The 17,888-nt window shown below is 40.8% G+C and overlaps 1 protein-coding gene across 1 annotated transcript in view; it reads right to left on the bottom strand.

Moving 5' to 3' along the window:
* ASTN1 (astrotactin 1) overlaps window positions 1–17,888 on the bottom strand; it is a 303,780-nt gene that overhangs the window by 195,704 nt on the left and 90,188 nt on the right. The window contains exon 2 of the mRNA XM_003824689.5: window positions 4,374–4,561. Within this exon, the coding sequence (XP_003824737.3) occupies window positions 4,374–4,561 (188 nt within the window). The remainder of the gene's footprint in view (window positions 1–4,373; window positions 4,562–17,888) is intronic.

The following is a 17,888-nucleotide window of genomic DNA, read 5'->3' as shown; positions in this document are numbered from 1 at the left end:
TATATAGACAATACATTTAAATTCTACTGTGCACCATTAAACTCGTTTGCGTACTTTAAGAAGAAAAATGTACACTGTATGGTAAATTAGCACAAGTACAATAAGAAAATTTAAATCCACACAGAGTCTGAATATCTGACATGAAGTCATATTGAAACCTGGTCTTCTATGGAGTAAACCATTTGCCTTTTAACTGACGAACTGCTTGACTTTTGGTTTAAACTCACACTCAGTTTTCATTTGCTGATTCTGCTTTCATTTGTTCAAGAGTTTGCAAAACAGTATCTTTGTGTACTTCCATAGTTCTGAATGTCAACTATCTTGCAAAATTTGAAATAAATCTCTTCAGCCAAGTTTGAATCATGCAAGGAGGTTAAAATACATCATTTGACCCTCAAAGCAATAATGTAAGATTTCAGAAGGGAAATCCAATTATTCTATGCAAGGAAGAAATGGTACCTCTTTGGAAAAAATAATTCAAAAATTTTAGGATGTGATTGAAAAATAAGAAAAGCAAAAGGTTTTTCAAAGTTTTAAATTGCCGAGCTCCCAGCTGGGGAATTGGCTTTCTGCAAGCCCACAATTTTGCTGATGGTCGATTTATACTGGGCATGGTATAAAAGAGAACTTGCAAATTCTCATTCATACAATGCCATAAGGGACCAAAAAGGTTTCTTTTACTTCTCATTCTCTCATTTCTTATATTTTGTGTTAAAACAAAACATAATATATGCAAAATATAGAAATACACAGTGGCTCTGCATTGAGGAAATATGGATAAAAAAGTATACATACAAAATGAGAGAAATGTAAACTTTAAGGTTTTCATAAAACCATTAATTCCCTCTTGCACATATTGGAAATAGTTAGGATTATTAGTTAAGCTTTTAATTATACATTTTCTTAACAGAAGAGGTTGGATATATTCATGTTTCGATAATCGCTTTATCTTTTCTCTTTTTCCAATTATGCTATTTTGATCTAATTTGAAAACTGTATCAATATTGATCGTTAGAGTTAATGAAAAATAGTCTTGCTATTGTTATTTCATAACTAAAGGGGTTTTGGTAATAAGATTTAATTTAAGTGCATTTCACTGCTCAATATTGTTACAAATCAAAGAATTTTGCTATCTTCTGGCTTTTATAATGCTGTCATCCAGATGCCTCAAATAGCTGCCTACCTTTCCTCCAAAGGGTATGGTATAAAGTGTGTCAAATAAAGTCTACCACCACTTGAGTCTCTTAGGAGGAAGCCATCAGAGATTCTAGGAACAACATCTTCAAACAGGATACCCTCAGGCTTTATTTCTAAGCTGAGGGCAGATACACAACTTCAGACTTTGAAATTGTTTCTAGAATAGAATCCTAAGGATGAGAAAGGCAGTGTGTGGGGTGTGTGTATGGAATGGGAATTGAGGACAATGAGACGGCTAGGTGGGCTGCAGTAGGCTCCACTAACCAAACCATCTTTGACAGGGAAAGGAGCGGGTAGGGAGGAAATATTTATATCTCCACTTCATCCTGAGATTCCTGTTCTGTGGAAGTCAAAGGCCTTCCTGATTTTTTTATGGAGATGTTGGCCTGTCCACATACAAGAGGCCAACCCAAAGACAACACAAGTCTTTTGCACCCTTACGTTTGCCTATGCCCTTTTGTCCTCTGTCTCTTTAGCCTGGTTAAAAATAAAAGAGAATAAATTAAAATTAAGCTGAAGGAATAATCTCTTCCATTTGATTTGAAAAATAAAATGTCATAGTGGTCTGCCATTGGTGACAAGTAGCATATGAAAGAGAGGTCTCAGAGATAAGTTTAAAGTTGACTCTTGTTCTTTCTCCATTTCAGTGTCCACTGTCCACTAATTCTTGCTCAGGGGATCTAATTTGAAAAAACACTATAATGTAGGGTTTTTCATATGGGTTGTTCTATTTTAAGGGCACAGCCTATTTCCTAAAGTCTTTGGCATTTTTGATCAGCATATATATTTTTTAAATTTTTTATTTCCATTGATTTTTGGGGAACAGATGGTGTTTGGTTACATGAGTAAGTTCTTTAGTGGTGATTTGTAAGATTTTGGTGCTCCCATCCCCCCAGCAGTATACCCACCCCCACAAACATAAACAAACAAACACACACACACACATACACACACACTTCTCTAGAAAACTTACTGAGCACCTAATTCCAGGGATAGATGGTAGGGTGCTTCCTACACTGAAGATACAATGTGGCAACAAGTACAAGCTTCAGGCTGTTTATCTTTCTGCAGATTCTCGCACTATGCCCCCAGCCCTCCCTAGACTCCCCTTCTGACATATTGTTTGTCTCAACTTCTTCTGTTTAGGGTCCTTCTTTAAAATATAATCACAATATTTATTTTTGGAAATCTCTATACACCTTTCTTTACCTTAAACATTTCATCAGTGTGACAAAGACTGGTTCTTTGAAATGGTCTCAGGCCAAAACAAAACAAAACCACTCATGACCACCATTGCATCCCACACTGATGGCAGGATGTGGATGGCTGACGAGAAATCCACCATTGTGCCCTTCTTTTTAGTCAGACCATATTATAAATTTGAAGACAATCTGGCCTCTAAATTCATCACTCCAGTCAATGTCAGGGCCAATTCAGCTGACCTGCCTGAATCCTACCACTCTCTGGACACTACAAGCTACAATAAAGAAGACAACCTTCTCAGAGAGGAAAAACACTGTTCTTTAATAAGAAGATGCAAGTACTGGAACTCCCATGCTATAAACCTTGATTAATTTGTAAATGTAAGTATTAGCAACCTCATTTACTTGCCTGACATCTGAACTTATGTGGATATTAAGGCTTAACATTTGCAATTCAGGAACTCTTTTCTCCACCATATAATTTAAACAAAGTGCCTCGTGTACATGCAGGTAACCTATCAAGCCAGTTTACTTACGGGGACATGGGTTGAGGAAGAAATAGAAGGCTTACATTTTGAGATTTTATCAGAGATTTTATAGAGAGATTTTCCATCTTTGGATAATAGGCATTCTTCTACGTCTAAAATGCACTCAGTTTCCCTCAGTCTGATACACAAAACTAAATAGCATGTAGTGATGGTACTAGAGCAACAGATGAAATAAGGTTTGAACTAAGACTCAAGCTGCTTCTGAGTTGAGTTTCCTAACAGTGAAATAATCTACACCCTCCCATATACATGGCTTATAAATAATCAGTCAAGTCTCAACCTGCTATTAGGCTACCCTAAGAGCAGACAATGTATTTGTTTACCAGTACAATATCAATACATAAAATACCAAGTGTGACAGGTTTTATTCATCTCTTCACTGGGAAATTCATTCACTTATTCCACAAATATTAATTAAGTATCAACTATGTGAATGCATTGTTCTAGGCACTGGGGGCACATCAGTAAAAAAAACAACACTAAACAAAAACCCTGGCCTGCCATCATAGCACTTACTTTCCAGTGAGATTCTAGAATACAAGTTCCTACAATGTTAGAAAGAACCTTCCAACTTTTTTTGAGGCTTCAAATTTCTAAGAAGGAGAAGGAATGTTAATAGTAAAAGATCTGAGTTGAGCTAAAGAGAGGTGCAAGTGTCTACCCACATGCCCTCTATTGTAAGAGGAGAGAAAGCCAGTTTACTGGCTTCCTCCTGGCTGGGAGAAGAGAAAAGAGAACTTGGTAGTGGCAAGCAGCTTGGAGAGTCAGTCATTTAACAAACATTTGTGGAGCAACAACTTTAAGATTCTCCAATACACTAATTGGATAATTCCCATCTATGACAATCTATTAGCCTCATCTAATTTTGTTGATGTTTGAGAGAGAGGCTCACTCTGTCACCCAGGCGGAAGTGCAGAGGTGCAATCTCGGCTCACTGCAACCTTCACCTCCTGTGTTCAAGCAATTCTCAGGTCTCAGCCTCCCAAGTAGCTGGGACTACAGGTGTGCCCAGCTAATTTTTGTATTTTTAGTAGAGATGGGGTTTCACCATGTTGGCTAGGCTGGTCTTGAACTCCTGGCCTCAAGTGATCCGTCCATCTTGGTTTCCCAAAGTGCTGGGATTACAAGTGTGAGTCACTGTGCCTGGCTGCCCTGATCTAATATTATCTCTGGTTTGTTAAAGTTCCTTCATATCTGAGCATGTTCCTAGAGAAAACAGTTGGGGAATGGTACTGTTAGAAATAGTTGCAATTATTACTTACATCACAGGTGGATGCATTTCCCACAAATGGGAAATTTACTTATTAACATGATCAATGATCATTACAGAGTTAGGTCTGATAGAGTGATATCTATAATACCAAGACCCTTAATGTCAAGGTAACATAAGCTATGGCCTGAGAGGCTAAGGCTGTTCTGCTCTTACCATGACTGAGATGTGGAGGATCCTCAGCTCCTCTTCTGCCGACTCATGTTGGGGTTCTTCAGTGGGGTCTTGTCCAGGAAGGCTTGGGGCACCATCTTGGTGATGAATGTGAAATAGCAAAGTGCCATTCTCCAGCCACTGCTGCCTCCAGCGCACCAAAGGGATATCCTCTGTGTTCCCTGAGATCTCTAGAAGATGAACACCAAAGGCACAGGTGAGAATCAGGATGGGACCAAGTTTTTCATCTTCTTCCTCGCCACTTGTACCAATTAGCCAGTTTCGTCTGAAGCCAACAGAAGTTTCCAACAATGTATAGTTAGGTCAGATTTTACTGCTACTCCAAACCACAAGGAAGAGAAGAGACCCTGAGAAGAAGACAATTATCTCTGGTAGGTCTTTCCACCATAAATCTAGTGAACCAGGCTCTCACCCATTGAAAAAAATATCAAGGTGAAAATTCAAGTTCTTCCCCTTATTTCTATGATCTTTTACACAGCTCAGTTTGAATACCTGATACCTCCCGAGGTAAATACAAGGTTGTTTGCCTCTTGTAAATTTGAAAGTATGAGTTCCCCAGCAATTATTCCTAGACATACCAGTAAATTTACCAAGGAGAGAGTTGGTAATTACTGTGCAGACAACTGGCATTTATGGAATAGTCCTGGGAGGTTACTGCAGAGCAACTGGGGCTGGTAGGTTATTTCTAAAACCACAATCACTTGCTGCATAGTCCACTGGAGATGTTTGCTAACTTGCTATGACAGGTAAAGTAATGTTATAATTCCCTTTAATTTTTTTTCTTCAGTTTTGCAGAGCAGAGTTGGTATACATGAAGAAGACAGTGAAGAATCAGGCCCTTATCACAGACACACTCACTTGATTCTCAGGGATGGAGACTGAGGCACGAGACCAGCATCAATGACTTAATAGCAAAATACCAAAACTGACTATGCCCCTAGCACTGTAGTTGGTGCTAAGGTAGTACTGCAAAATACGCCGTGTGTATGTTCCTCTCTTTTGCATTCTCAAGCAATATTATATCAAAGCTCTGAGATATAACACAGTAGAAAAACCTGATTAACTGAGTCTCTCCCAAATTTCTAGGGAACTAGTATTCTGCTGAACATGTGTTTAGTAAACCATTGCTTTACAAAATTTTTCTTTTTTTTTTTTCTTTTTTTTAAGCAAGAGTCTTTCTCTGTCATCTAGGCTAGAGAGCACTGGTGCAATCATGGCTTATTGTGGCCTCAACCTCCTGGGCTCAAGCAATCCTCTCACCCTAGCCTCCCAAGTAGCAGGGACCACAGACACACCACACCATGCTCAGCTAATTTGTTTTTTTATTTTTTGTAGAGACAGGATCTCCATATGTTGCCCAGGCTGGTCTTGAACTCCTGGTCTTAAACAATCCTCCCACCCTGGCCTCCCAAAATGTTGGGATTAGAGACTTGAGCCATATGGCTTGGCCATTTTTTTTTTTTTAAGGCAAGGCTTCTTCTCCAAAAATTTATTAACTTTGGCCAAAAAATAACAATAATTTCACAGACATAAAAGAGATTTAATAAGACACACTTAGAATGTATTCTCTCATCAAGTACCACAACCATAAAAAGGAAAACAATTTTAAGTATTTATGGAGCTTACAAATATATTTCAGTATTTGTGGGAGGGCACAACTGATGTTATTTATTTATCTATTGGTTTGTTTATTCAACAGGCATGAATCGGCCATGTATTATGCACAGGCACTGTCCCAGGCACTCAGATACTAATCTAAACGAGATCCTCAAGAAATTCTACAAAGCAGCCCACCACGAGTGAATGTGACAAGTGTGACACCGGTGGCAAAGTTTTGTGGGAACACAGAAGAAGAAAAGAGTAATCTTGTCTGGGTAGAGGGTAGAAGAGGGGAGGAAAGTAGCCTCTGAGGATGATGATACTGGTAATGGGTTTGATGGGCAAGTGGACTTCCTTTCAATAGGTAGAGAAGTAGGGGAAGTATGTTCAGGCTTTGATAGGGGAATAAGGATGAGGAAAAGGAAGAATATCAGCTGGTCCGCTAAGGGTAGGGCGATTAGAAGGTTTTATATGAGCCACAGGTCATTAGCCTGTCTCAAAAGACACTGATATGATTCCCTGTCTTGTCCTACCATCCCACAGATGAGGGAGAAGGTACAATTAAGAGTGTGGGTCAGGGCTAAAAGAGAAAGGGATCAGAGCCCCCTTCCATCCTTGGCCCCTCCCTAACCACCTAGAGGACTCAGTCATCCCATTGGGTTGCTAAGCTGTCCATGAACTCAGACAAAGCATCCAGGAAGCTGTAGTGGGCAGAGGGTGTGAGGACGGACAATCCCCTGAACCCCAGTCCTGGCTTTCTATAAGCATGGCCTCATTTATTAAGCGAGGCTGTGACACAGACTTCTCCAGGAAAAGAGTCCCTCTTTCTACTAAGGAGGCTTGCAGATTTCCATGTGGGGAGAAACCTGTGGGCATGTCTGTGGGGGTGCATGCTTGGAGCAGCAGTTACCCGCAGCTCTTCAGAGGAGGCCTGACAATCACAAACTCCATTCCCCACTTGGGCGCTTATCCTTCCAACCACTACTCATGCCTTCAAATCAAAGCCCCAAAAGCTCCTCCCAAGAAACACACTCTCCTCCCGTGAGTGCCTGTCCTGTTATTGCAGCGGAAACCAAACTCTGTCTCCTAACCCTGGACATAAAAATCACAAGCTGTCATGGCTCCTAACAGAGCACCTGATGACGGAATTAAATCACCCACAGCAGGGCACCTCCAGCCTCCTGCCTGCACCCATTCCACCCGAGGGCAGGATTTATCTCATACACATCTGAGTGCCACTCAGCCCTTCCTGTAACTATTCCGAAGGATCTAGCACCTCATACCTCTAAAGCACTTGGCAAACCAGATTTTTATTTCCCAGGAGATCCTCATCAAGTAGGTCAGGCTTATTACCTCTGTTTCCATTGTGGAAGCAAGACAAGGTTCCGAGACCAAGGTCACCCCAGTCTGACACAGAACAAAGGCTGAGGTGGATGAACAATTTGTCCCCTCCACCCACAACACACACACCAGACAACATAATCTCAGAGCATGCACAGACAGACAGCACACTTGAGTAGCTAAATCCATGTAGTCATTTAGGAGCTTTTATGCTGCAGTCTTTTAAGTTTTTATACTAGGTCTTCGTATCCCATGATTTCTTTGAAAATTGAGATATAATTCACATACCATAAAATTCACCCTTTTCAAGTATATAATTTGGTGGTTTTTAATATATTCACAAAGTTGTGCAGCCACAATCTAATCCCAGAACATTCCATCAGCTCAAGAAGTTCCATACCTATTAGCAGTCCAAGGCTCTTCATGAGGAAGAAGGTCTTTTGCTCCAGGGTCCTAGGCATGGTAGCACCAATGGAAGAACAGGTACAGTGAAGGTTTGACAAAGTACTCCCATGGGGAGGTGGGCTGAGAGCACAGCCTCTGGCCTCGGCTTCCAGGCCAACCCTCAGAACCTCTCTGTGGGTTATCCATGCCCATCTCTACAGACAGTGAGTTCATGATTCTGCCTGGACTAGACTCACCATAGAAGGCAAAGGATGGAAGGAAGAGGGCACCATGCCTACCAAGGGTGCCCATCATTTTTCAGTTTCAAGATAATTACCTAATGATAGCTTCTTCCTTGGCTTTTTTCTTTTTCCTGGCAGATCTGACATAGAAGTGCTACAATGCTAAACCAGGAATTTACTTATGTATGCTACATCTGGCCTGGGCCAACCAATGAAAAACCACACAGGGCAGAGTAAGTGTCTTGTGAGTTTCCTAACTGATAGGACTGAGATCAGAGCTTGGAACATCAATGTAATCATGCTGGTCTGGATCCCAGCAGAATATCTCAAGAAGAGGAAATGCTCAGAAATTGCTTTACCAATGCAAGCCTGCCATGAGGCACGCAAAAGCAAATTTGGGAGGTGATAGTTACACCTGCCCAAGGCCAGCTGAGGGTGTAGAGGAGGCTCAGATAGAACCTTTTTCACAGGGTACTGAATAAGCAAAGTCTCAACGAGGTCCTACTCAGTCATCTCAAGACACCACAGGTGGCAAGAGCACCAATGCCATCATCACGCTGTGGGACTGAGACATCAAGAAAGGGAAGGTATCCTGATTTCTGGTGTGTCCATTCTTCTCCTCCACAAACCTCACATCCCTCAGCACCCCCTAAATGTCTGGAACTTCCCAGAATCTACGGAAACCAGGGTGCTAGTTATTCCTGTATACAATACATATTTTTGGAGCACACTATATTTGCCACATTCAGCAAATTGTGTTACATGGTCCCTATTCTCAAAGAGGTTTCAATCTAATAGAGACTTAAGACATGATCATGAAGAAGTACTCTAAGCAGTAATAGCAGTGCTGAATGCAGAGCGGAGCTTGGCAGGGCATAAATGGATGGGAAGGAACCAAATGGGAGAAAATGTTGGAGAGGCATTCCAGAGGAAGAGAACAATGTGTACAAAGGAACAGAAGGATAACACATGTTTGCAGAACCACAGGAGGTCTGGTTAAGCTGCAGGGGGGATGAGGTGGAGAAGAATAGCCCAGGACAGCAGCGAAAAATGCAGATTGGTGACAACTGTGAACGTGGTGAGTGCCCACTTAAGGAGTTCAGAACTAATGGAAAGTCACCTATGGTTTTATAAAGCAGAGGAATGAACTAGGCCACAATTTAGAATGATTACAAAGACCCCGAAAGAGAATGGCAGGAAACCAGACTCAATAAGATCTCACTATAACTCTAATCCTACAGTCTGCAATGACTAAAATAGTGAGTTGAGGTGGAGGAGGCCTAGATATGGTACAAGTAACCTTGAATGAGTTGCCTTGATTTGAGTTTTCTCATCTGAACAAGGAGGATCTGTGTCGATGAACTTGAAAATTTTGTTGTAACTTTGACATTCTATGATTCTAAGTCCACAAGGGTGTGCCTCATATAACCACCTATAAAGAAAAGTTTAATATCTCAAACTATGTCAAACCTTCTCCCAGTCTAACCCAAACTCCACTTCTCCTTTCCCTCTGCACATAGGGTGGACAGGCTTGGGAGGATTTGATCAGAGCCTTCCAGAGCCAGGCCATGTTCCCACTGGACCTCAGGCTGGTGAGAAAGGCTCTCATTCATGCTGGTACAGATGCATGGTTTCTAAGAAAGATAATTTAGAGCTTCTGCATGCGATACAGAATTGGAATAATGAGATCTTGGGCAGGGAAAGTCACAGCAGAGAATAATCAGGGATAGGGAAAGGCAGTGGGAAGAAGAGTGAGATGAAATCACTTTTAGATTAGCTTTAGTCATTGTTCTAATGTTAGCTTGTGGATTGTGAGCTTGTAGCACTTTTTGTGGGGTTAGATTAGGACACTGGAAACTTTGCTTCAAAAATTCCTCTGCCAGGGATTACAACTTCCCTATACCGATCCAAGTGCCCTGTTCCTTCTTTGGGCATTCCTTCATGCTGGCAGTCCCTGAACTGAGCTGCTAAGAAAACACATCATGTCAGGATCAGGATTTCTCCCAAAATACAACCTCATTGAGGACCAGCTCCATGATGCCCTCTTTCAAAGAATTTGACAGTTTGAATTCAAATATGCATTTTAACCTGGAAAATTGTCAAAGAACTTTAATTCACTGGATGGCTTAGAGTGGCTTAGAGCAGTCTTGGTATTCTGGGACCCTTTCTCACTCCTAGCAAGGCTGAGTGCAAGCTGAATCCAGCTGAGTACTAATGAGGCTGCTGTGATTGCTGAGGTCAAGGCAGGAGGAAGCATTAACTAGTCAATTTTTAGCCTCATGTTGAGGGCACCTGATGAACTAACCATGCAGTCTTTCAAGGTTGAGGTTGACACTCCCTAATGGCTATGACTGACTGTTAAAAGACTTTGCTTAAATTAGGAGTTTCAAAGTTGCTGTTAGTCTAAGAACGCTTATCCAAACCAAATCTAGTATGGTTTCTGAGGGGGGGTTCACAGAGCAGAGTTAGGAAAGAACTGGATCAGTTGGAGGACAAATAAGATGCACTCCTATGAGGGGATAGGATAGCAGGACAAATAAGATGCACTCCTATGAGAGCCTTATAACCTCTATGAAAGAAATACAATGGAAAGGAAAAGATGCATCTCTAAAAATAGAATCTAGCTACACCTCCACCCTCTGCTATCTCAGCAGCCATTATGAGCTTCCCTATGTGATAAAGATTGAGCTCTGGACTTTAGTAGTGATAAACCTACTGTCAAACACTAAGAATAACAAATGGGTCTTGTCTATCAGATACTTACTATCATTAAGGTAACCAAAGATAGGCCTATGATAGAAATACGCCCCTCTTCTGTTCTTTTTTTCCTTCTAATTTCAGAGTTTGAAAGATATTGATGGTAGTTCTAGTTTCCCACACGGTTTCATAATGGTCTTCTCACTGAAACTATTAACAGTGGTATTAACTTTCAACACCTTTGTAAGAAAACAACCTGCTTAAGTCAGGGGTTAATAACAGTAGGGGATCACTAATTATCCTGCAAATCTTCACCCTAGTATCAAGCGTGACCCAAGTCTTAATGTCTGTGGAAAGGGATCCTCTAAAGACCCCAACTTGTTTCATAAACATAATGACAGGAGCACATTAATGTCCTGGCCATCTGTGAAGGAAGATGAGGGACAGATGAAAAACAGACAAAGGAGAAAGATGCAGAGAGGAGGAACAAAGTCAGGAAAAGTGAGGAAATGAGACTAACCCGGGAAACAATGGCCCTTGGACTGAGCTGGCTGAGCCTCCATGCCTCTCGCCATAGGGACCATCTAGTACGGAGTTCTGAAGTGCTAAAATCCCACATCCCAGATGAGAGCCACAGAAAACAGGACACACTGCTCGGCTTGAAGTCAGCCAGCACAGATGTCAGAAACATTGATGGTTTGTCTGAAGTTTGTGCCTATATTGGCCTGGCTAAGTGAACAGCAATATGGAAAACAGCATAGCCAGGAAACTCTTTTGCGAAGATGTTCAGAGAACAATTGGGAAAGGAGTTCTCATTGTGATTCCTGTAGTTAACTCATTGCCGTAGAGCTGCTTCCTCTCATCTCATTCTCATTCCTCTTTCTCCAAACAGGCTTGAGCAATGGCCACAGAACTATGTGGAACAAAAGCTTTAGAGCAAAATAGCTTAAAATTTCAAAAAGCTCTCATCCAACAGAAGCACAGGAGGTTCATTTTTCAAGGAACCAAAATCTTCTTGACTTGCTGGGATTTGGAATAGAAATATCCACTTGTGACTAGGAGAAGGATAATTGAATTTCTATTTCCCTGCTTGGTGACATTACCCTTAAAGGCAAAAACAACAGAGCCTCAAAGCATGAGTGATTCAGTGATGAGAAACAATGGCAGATTAGAGAAAGCACTGGACAGGAAGCCTGGAGAATGGGAGTGTTGTAAGCTCCCTGGAGCTCACTTTCTCATCTTCAAACCATGGGACTAGATTTCTCTAGGAATTGTCCAGCTCTAACCATGTTATTCAATGACACAAAACCAAATATGACACTTGGCTCTAGTTAGGCCCCAAGTCAGATGCAGGCTGTTTTTTCTGTATGGCACCTGGATAAAGGTCTTTGCAGAAATTTTTAGAATCAGATGTTTTCTCTTGGAGTTTGGATTTTTCTTTTTTTCCTTCCTTCTTTCTTTTTTTTTTTTTTTTTTTTGAGATAGGATCTCACTCCAGTGCCCCGCTGGAGTGCAGTGGCACAATCTCAGCTCACTTCAGCCTCTACCTATGGGGCTCAGATGATTTTCCTACCTCAGCTTCCCAAGCAGCTGGGACTACAGGTAGGTACATGCCACCATGCCCTGCTAATATTTGTATTATTATGAGACGAGGTTTCACCATGTTGCCCAGGCTGGTCACAATATCCTGGCTCAAGCAATCTGCCCACCTCAGCCTCTCAAAGTGCTAGAATGTTTCAGCTCAATCCAGCCTATCAATTTATAAGGTAAGGAGTGGCTGTATTGAAACTCATGAGAGTGACCTATTGAAACTCCAATCAACAGTCCCCAGTAAGAAAAAAAATCACCCACATATAGATGCTTCCAAATAATTTTCAATGAATTATTAACCTTTGATCAGTTTTGTTTCTGTGGATAAGAGTAGCCTGATCTCTCTCTCAGTGGCTCCCCGCTTTGTAGAGCTAGACTCTAAAAATCTGCAATGTTAACTTCTTTTGAAGCTGCCCATCCACCCGCTTCTCCTTTGCCAAAAGGCTAGGATGGACTAAAACGAACCAACTGAAGAAGCAGGAGTGATGAGAGAAAGGAAATAAGCACCCTGGAGAGTCCATAGTTTGTTGTCTCTGGGGGCAGTTGGGGGTGGGAGCTGTGGGAAGCAGAGGGTGGCTTTTTAAATCAGTCTTGATGGAAAGCAGTGAAGCTTTCTATGGATGCTGCTGGAAGTAGGTCACTCTACGCTACTCTGTACTGACATGAATAGCAATCGAGCAACTACATGAACATTCTATTTACCTAGCCATGGAGATGAAAACATTCCTGTGGGGGAAAAATGCAGCCAAAAGGTTCTGACACAACCAGACAGATGAGGAGGCATTCGAATGACTTGTGATTTCATCCAAACTGATTTGCTTGTTCCTACCACAGTGTTTCTCTGGATCTTTTCAAACCTCTGCAAAGAGTTTATCCACATGATACTCATTAAAGTCTCATTTGAAAGGATAAAGAAAAAAAAAAAAGCCCAAAGCTTTTTGAAAAAGGCAGGGTTATCTGAGCTGCAAATGTACTGGTAAAAGGATTTTTTACTTATATCTATTTCTATTCTCCACTGCCACCCGACTGACCTTTGTAAATTGAGATAACAGCAGGCATTTAACGGAATCTGACATCAAGTAAGGTATGTAATAATATTTAAACTCCATAATGTTAAAATATGTATTTACAGATCATTTCATACATTGTAATGACAATAAGTCATTTTGAAGCCTGAAGTTTCACGACTGGAATTCTGATTTGAGCTTTGCAAGTCCTTGAGGTCCACTCTGCTGCAGCAATGTGTTGGGAGCAACATGGATGCCGGAATTTTGGAAAAAGTCAAAAGACTGGTCACAGGGTGATTATAAGAAAACTGTATACTAGACCCAGTGAGAGATCTGTTCATTCCAAATCCTCTGTCTTATACTCCTGGTCTTTCATTAACAAAGAGATTAGTATTTGCTATAATTTTCTGATCCTAAACAATTTCAGTAAGGTCCTCTCTATGGCTCTTGCCTTATAAAATGAACGGAAAAAAGAATTGAAAATGACTAAATATCACCTGTAAATGAGTTACAAAAGAATAGCCTGTTGCCTGTCCTAAACTGTTTTCATTCATCTCCATTTCTAATTAGTTCTCATCCACTTGTATTTCTGTTCTTATCATCTAAGATTCAACTCAACAAGTAATAATATATCTATTATGCACTGGCTCTGCTAAGAAGCCCTTTCAGTATTCATGAACTAACTTAATACTCAATGACCCTTTCGTGTGAGTATTTATATCTGTATTTTAGAGATGAGGAACTTGAGTTCCAGAAGAGTCAACCTACTTGACCAAGTTCACCCCGTGAGTAAATATTAGAATGGTAGGGGTGGGAGTGGCAATTGAGTGGAGAATCTTAGGTCTCCTGGTTTTAAGGCCACTGTTGTTTTTCACTATCTCAACGTTCATTCCCTCACTTTGCAAATCTCAGTCTTGGGATAATACAAACAAAGAGCTTAGCAGTACCTGGAGTTTAACAAACACTAGTATCATCATCAATATCATTAATACTGTTTGTTGTCATTATTACTATCACTCACATAAATCCTAAAATTGAGCAACAATCTTTGAGAGAATTAAGCAAATTATACCTTTAAATAGCTTCAGCTGCTTAAAAGTCTTGATAAGTCCAGGAATCAGCTCAGCTCCAGTTGAGAAGCCCAGGGCAAGTCGTATTTGTACATTTCTGTAAGTACTCATTAGCAAATTGAACAATCTTTAGATGTCTCTGATAAAACTCCACGTACACTATTTATGCTTTAAGACTTGGCTATGGGGGCTTTCACAGAGGGATGCCATGCCATCCAGGCCCATTCAAGGCTGGCATGCAAGGCCAGCCCCAGGGAGCTTGTTGTCAGGCACTTAGCAAGGCACTCATGAATTCAAATGGGCAGTTCCTTCCAGGACATCGGGGTGGTGATTGTGGTCAGGGAAGAGGGAAGGAGCAAATGGATGCAATATTAAAATAATAGTTATGCTTTTATCAGTAGTAAACTGAGTCCTTCTCTGTAGACTAGTCTGTGTGAGCACCTGTCATCATAAATGCCAAGAAGTACTGCACTCAAGTAGAACCTTCCATTCTCATCCTCACTCTAGGGAACAGGCTTTCCACCCCATTCCCACAGAGGCCTAAGCTTACCTTGCTGACCCTGAGCACTGCCTTCTTGCACATACAAACAGCCAGGGAGCCCAAGCTGGAGGGCCAGTCATTTCTCTTGGCTCTTCTTTATAAGCCATTTTCTCCTACAGAAAAGTGGGCATAAGTGACCTGTAAAGCTTCTTCTCACTCTAAAGCTTTCTGGTATTTTTTGTCTCTCTGTGATTTGCAATTGCCATAATGGGGGCTGGACCTCAAGTTCCTTCAGAGTAAGGCTGAGACATGATAGTAATCTTAGGTATCTCTGTGGCATCATTCAGCCTGAGAAAGTGGAGTGTAGAGGGAATTCCACAAAGACTCAAGCACGTGAAGAATACCTTATTATCATCCCTGTGTTACAACTTGCAAAGGCCTTTCTTCTAAGGTCCTCTCTTCATTCATCATTTCTGTGTGGTAGGCTTTACAGAATTAGAAACCAGAAGGCCAATGAGGGTAAGTGACAATTTCAAGGGTTAGAGCTAATGAGATGGAGATAACAGCCTTCTGACTTCTGGCACAGTGCTCTTGCTACAGACTGTGCTGTCTACCAAACCGATGTTTACTTACACTGAGAAATCATGAGCCACTATGCTTGTACTTCAGCTTAATGAATTAGGTATACAGAAGATATACATCAATAGTAAACACTGTCAGGAGTTTGAAGAGTTTGGGCTTATAGATCCAAGACTGAAATTGAGTTATTAACCTGTTCACACTAGTGTACAAATCATATGGCAATCTGATGTGATTTCATTGTGGCAGACTCTCCTGAAGAATCACATCTGCATAGTATTTGGTTTGTTACTGGTCTAAAGACTCTCCACACTGCCTTGGGCCCATTTCTGTAGGCTAATTTGTGTAAGGTACTCATCACTGAAGGGGTTAAGATGACCTCTAAATGACCTGACAGGCATAGCTCCACGGAAACGTTGATTTAGCCATCTAATCCCTGCTGGGAGAATGATTTAAAAGAAATACAAGGTCACTTGATCGCTAAGGTATCTTGTTGCTCAGCTGGGAATAACATACATTAACAGAACAGTTTCTTTATTATTGCCCCTTCTATATTTTCTATCTTAATTCTAAAGCCCTCCCTCCTCTACAAGCCCTCCAAACAAAATACACTTTAAGGGGCTGGTAATAAGAAACAGGAGCCATGCATTCTACATGAATAACGTCTTTCAGAAAATAGATGAAGTCTATGCACCATGTGGCACCCATCAGTGGTGCCACTCCTCACACCTACGTGTGCTGGTCACTGTAGTGCTGCTTGTGTCTGAATGTTTGTGTTCATATTCTCATACTTCACGGTAGCACTGGCCCATTAGTTTGAGATTTTAACTAAAACAATGTTAGTTGCGTTTTGCAAAATGAAAAAAAAAAGTGCTGGGTTTTCTTCCTCTGATGTGTAAGAGCACGTCCCAAAGGAATATGGCTGTAGTTTCACATATAAGCTAGATTGTAAACAAAAGTGACAGTAACTGGAATGAATGGATGATTCACCTTAAATCAGGACACAAAGACAGAAATTAGGGACAGGTATACAGCATTGGTAGCTTCTCCATCTACTCCTCATTCTGGAGCCAAAAAGGCACAGAGCTGGAAGGTAATTCTGTGCCAGGGGACATTCATCCTCCCAGACATCAACCTTAAAGCTGAGGTCAGTCTTAGCTACTTGGCAACTGACTCTGTCTCTTTCATTCATAAACTGTTTAGTATTTTTTTGTTTTGTTTACTATAACTGTGTTTTGCGATTGTACTACACTTTGGGAAGCAAGTTTCATATAAATCATACCTTCAGGGTTAAGCAGTACTTCCTTTCATTTGCCCTAAACTCATCTTCCTTGGGTTTGAAAAACTTTGAGTCCTAGCAGTTGAATATTTGGTGAACAAGTTCACATATACTTTAACGTGATAAACCTGGATCACATTCCTCTCTTAGTCTGCCTTGTATCAGGAGACTCATTCATATTTCTTTCATCCTTATTTGGCTATTGCATCTAGTATGTGCCAGGCGTTTTATTCTACCTTCATAGAACCACACCTACTTCCTACTGATTATTACACTTACTTTTCTGTGCATGTTCGCTGGGTTCATTAAATACATTTCCTAGAGCAGAGTAATGTGGCACTGCAGAAACAGGGAGGGTTCTAATATCAGGAAACCGAAGTCTGAGGCAAGGCTCTTGCACATACTACCTCTGAAAACTTTATGCCTCAGTTTCCCTATCTTTCAAAAAATGGAGATAACACAAACATCTATCAAAGGGCTGTTAAAGTGAAAATGCACATGGAAATGCTTAGAAATATGAGTTACCATTATTAGTAATATTAATATTATCATTAAAGATTAGTGACAAGAATAACCTTTTTTAATTCCTGGTTAAAAAAAAAGTCAATACAGCTCTACATAAGGGTAGAATACTATTGTGTTCCTCACATCCTTCGTAAAGCCACTTGTTCCCCTTTTTTAGCCACGACTTCATGTAGGGTCAGTGTTTTCAGAGAATGATTTTTAATGAACTCTAAGTTATTTCCTGAATCATTAATGATATGACAAAGATCCTTTTATTTCATAACTATAGCTGGAGTCTTTACCTGTGAGGGCATTACCTTGAAGTTGGTCACAGGAAAATCATCTCTCCTTTCTGCCCTCTAACACTGATCTTCTTACAGTCTGTCTCCATTAACTTGACTTTTTAGTATAAGGTTCAGTATCATCTATATCATTTATAAAGATTGTTAATCATATTGCTTTCATAATAACTGAGTCTCCATGCCCAACAAATATAGTAACTTACCATTTTTTCAAAAAATAGATCTTAAAGGGAGGATCTATCAAAAGCTTTTTAAAAATCTAAGTCGATCTCCTTGATCAGTATGTATGGCACACCCCTACAGGACACTCATTCAGGCTTGGTTTCTCTGTACAGATTCCCACTGTTACCATGTCCCCCTTCATAACTGTAATCCCTTACACTCATGCTAGGTTCCATTTACAAATCTCATCTGTTGTCATC

The sequence above is a fragment of the Pan paniscus genome, chromosome 1 (genome assembly GCF_029289425.2).
Source record: "Pan paniscus chromosome 1, NHGRI_mPanPan1-v2.0_pri, whole genome shotgun sequence".
Taxonomy (NCBI): Eukaryota; Metazoa; Chordata; class Mammalia; order Primates; family Hominidae; genus Pan; species Pan paniscus.
This window is presented reverse-complemented; position numbering and strand designations above follow the sequence as displayed.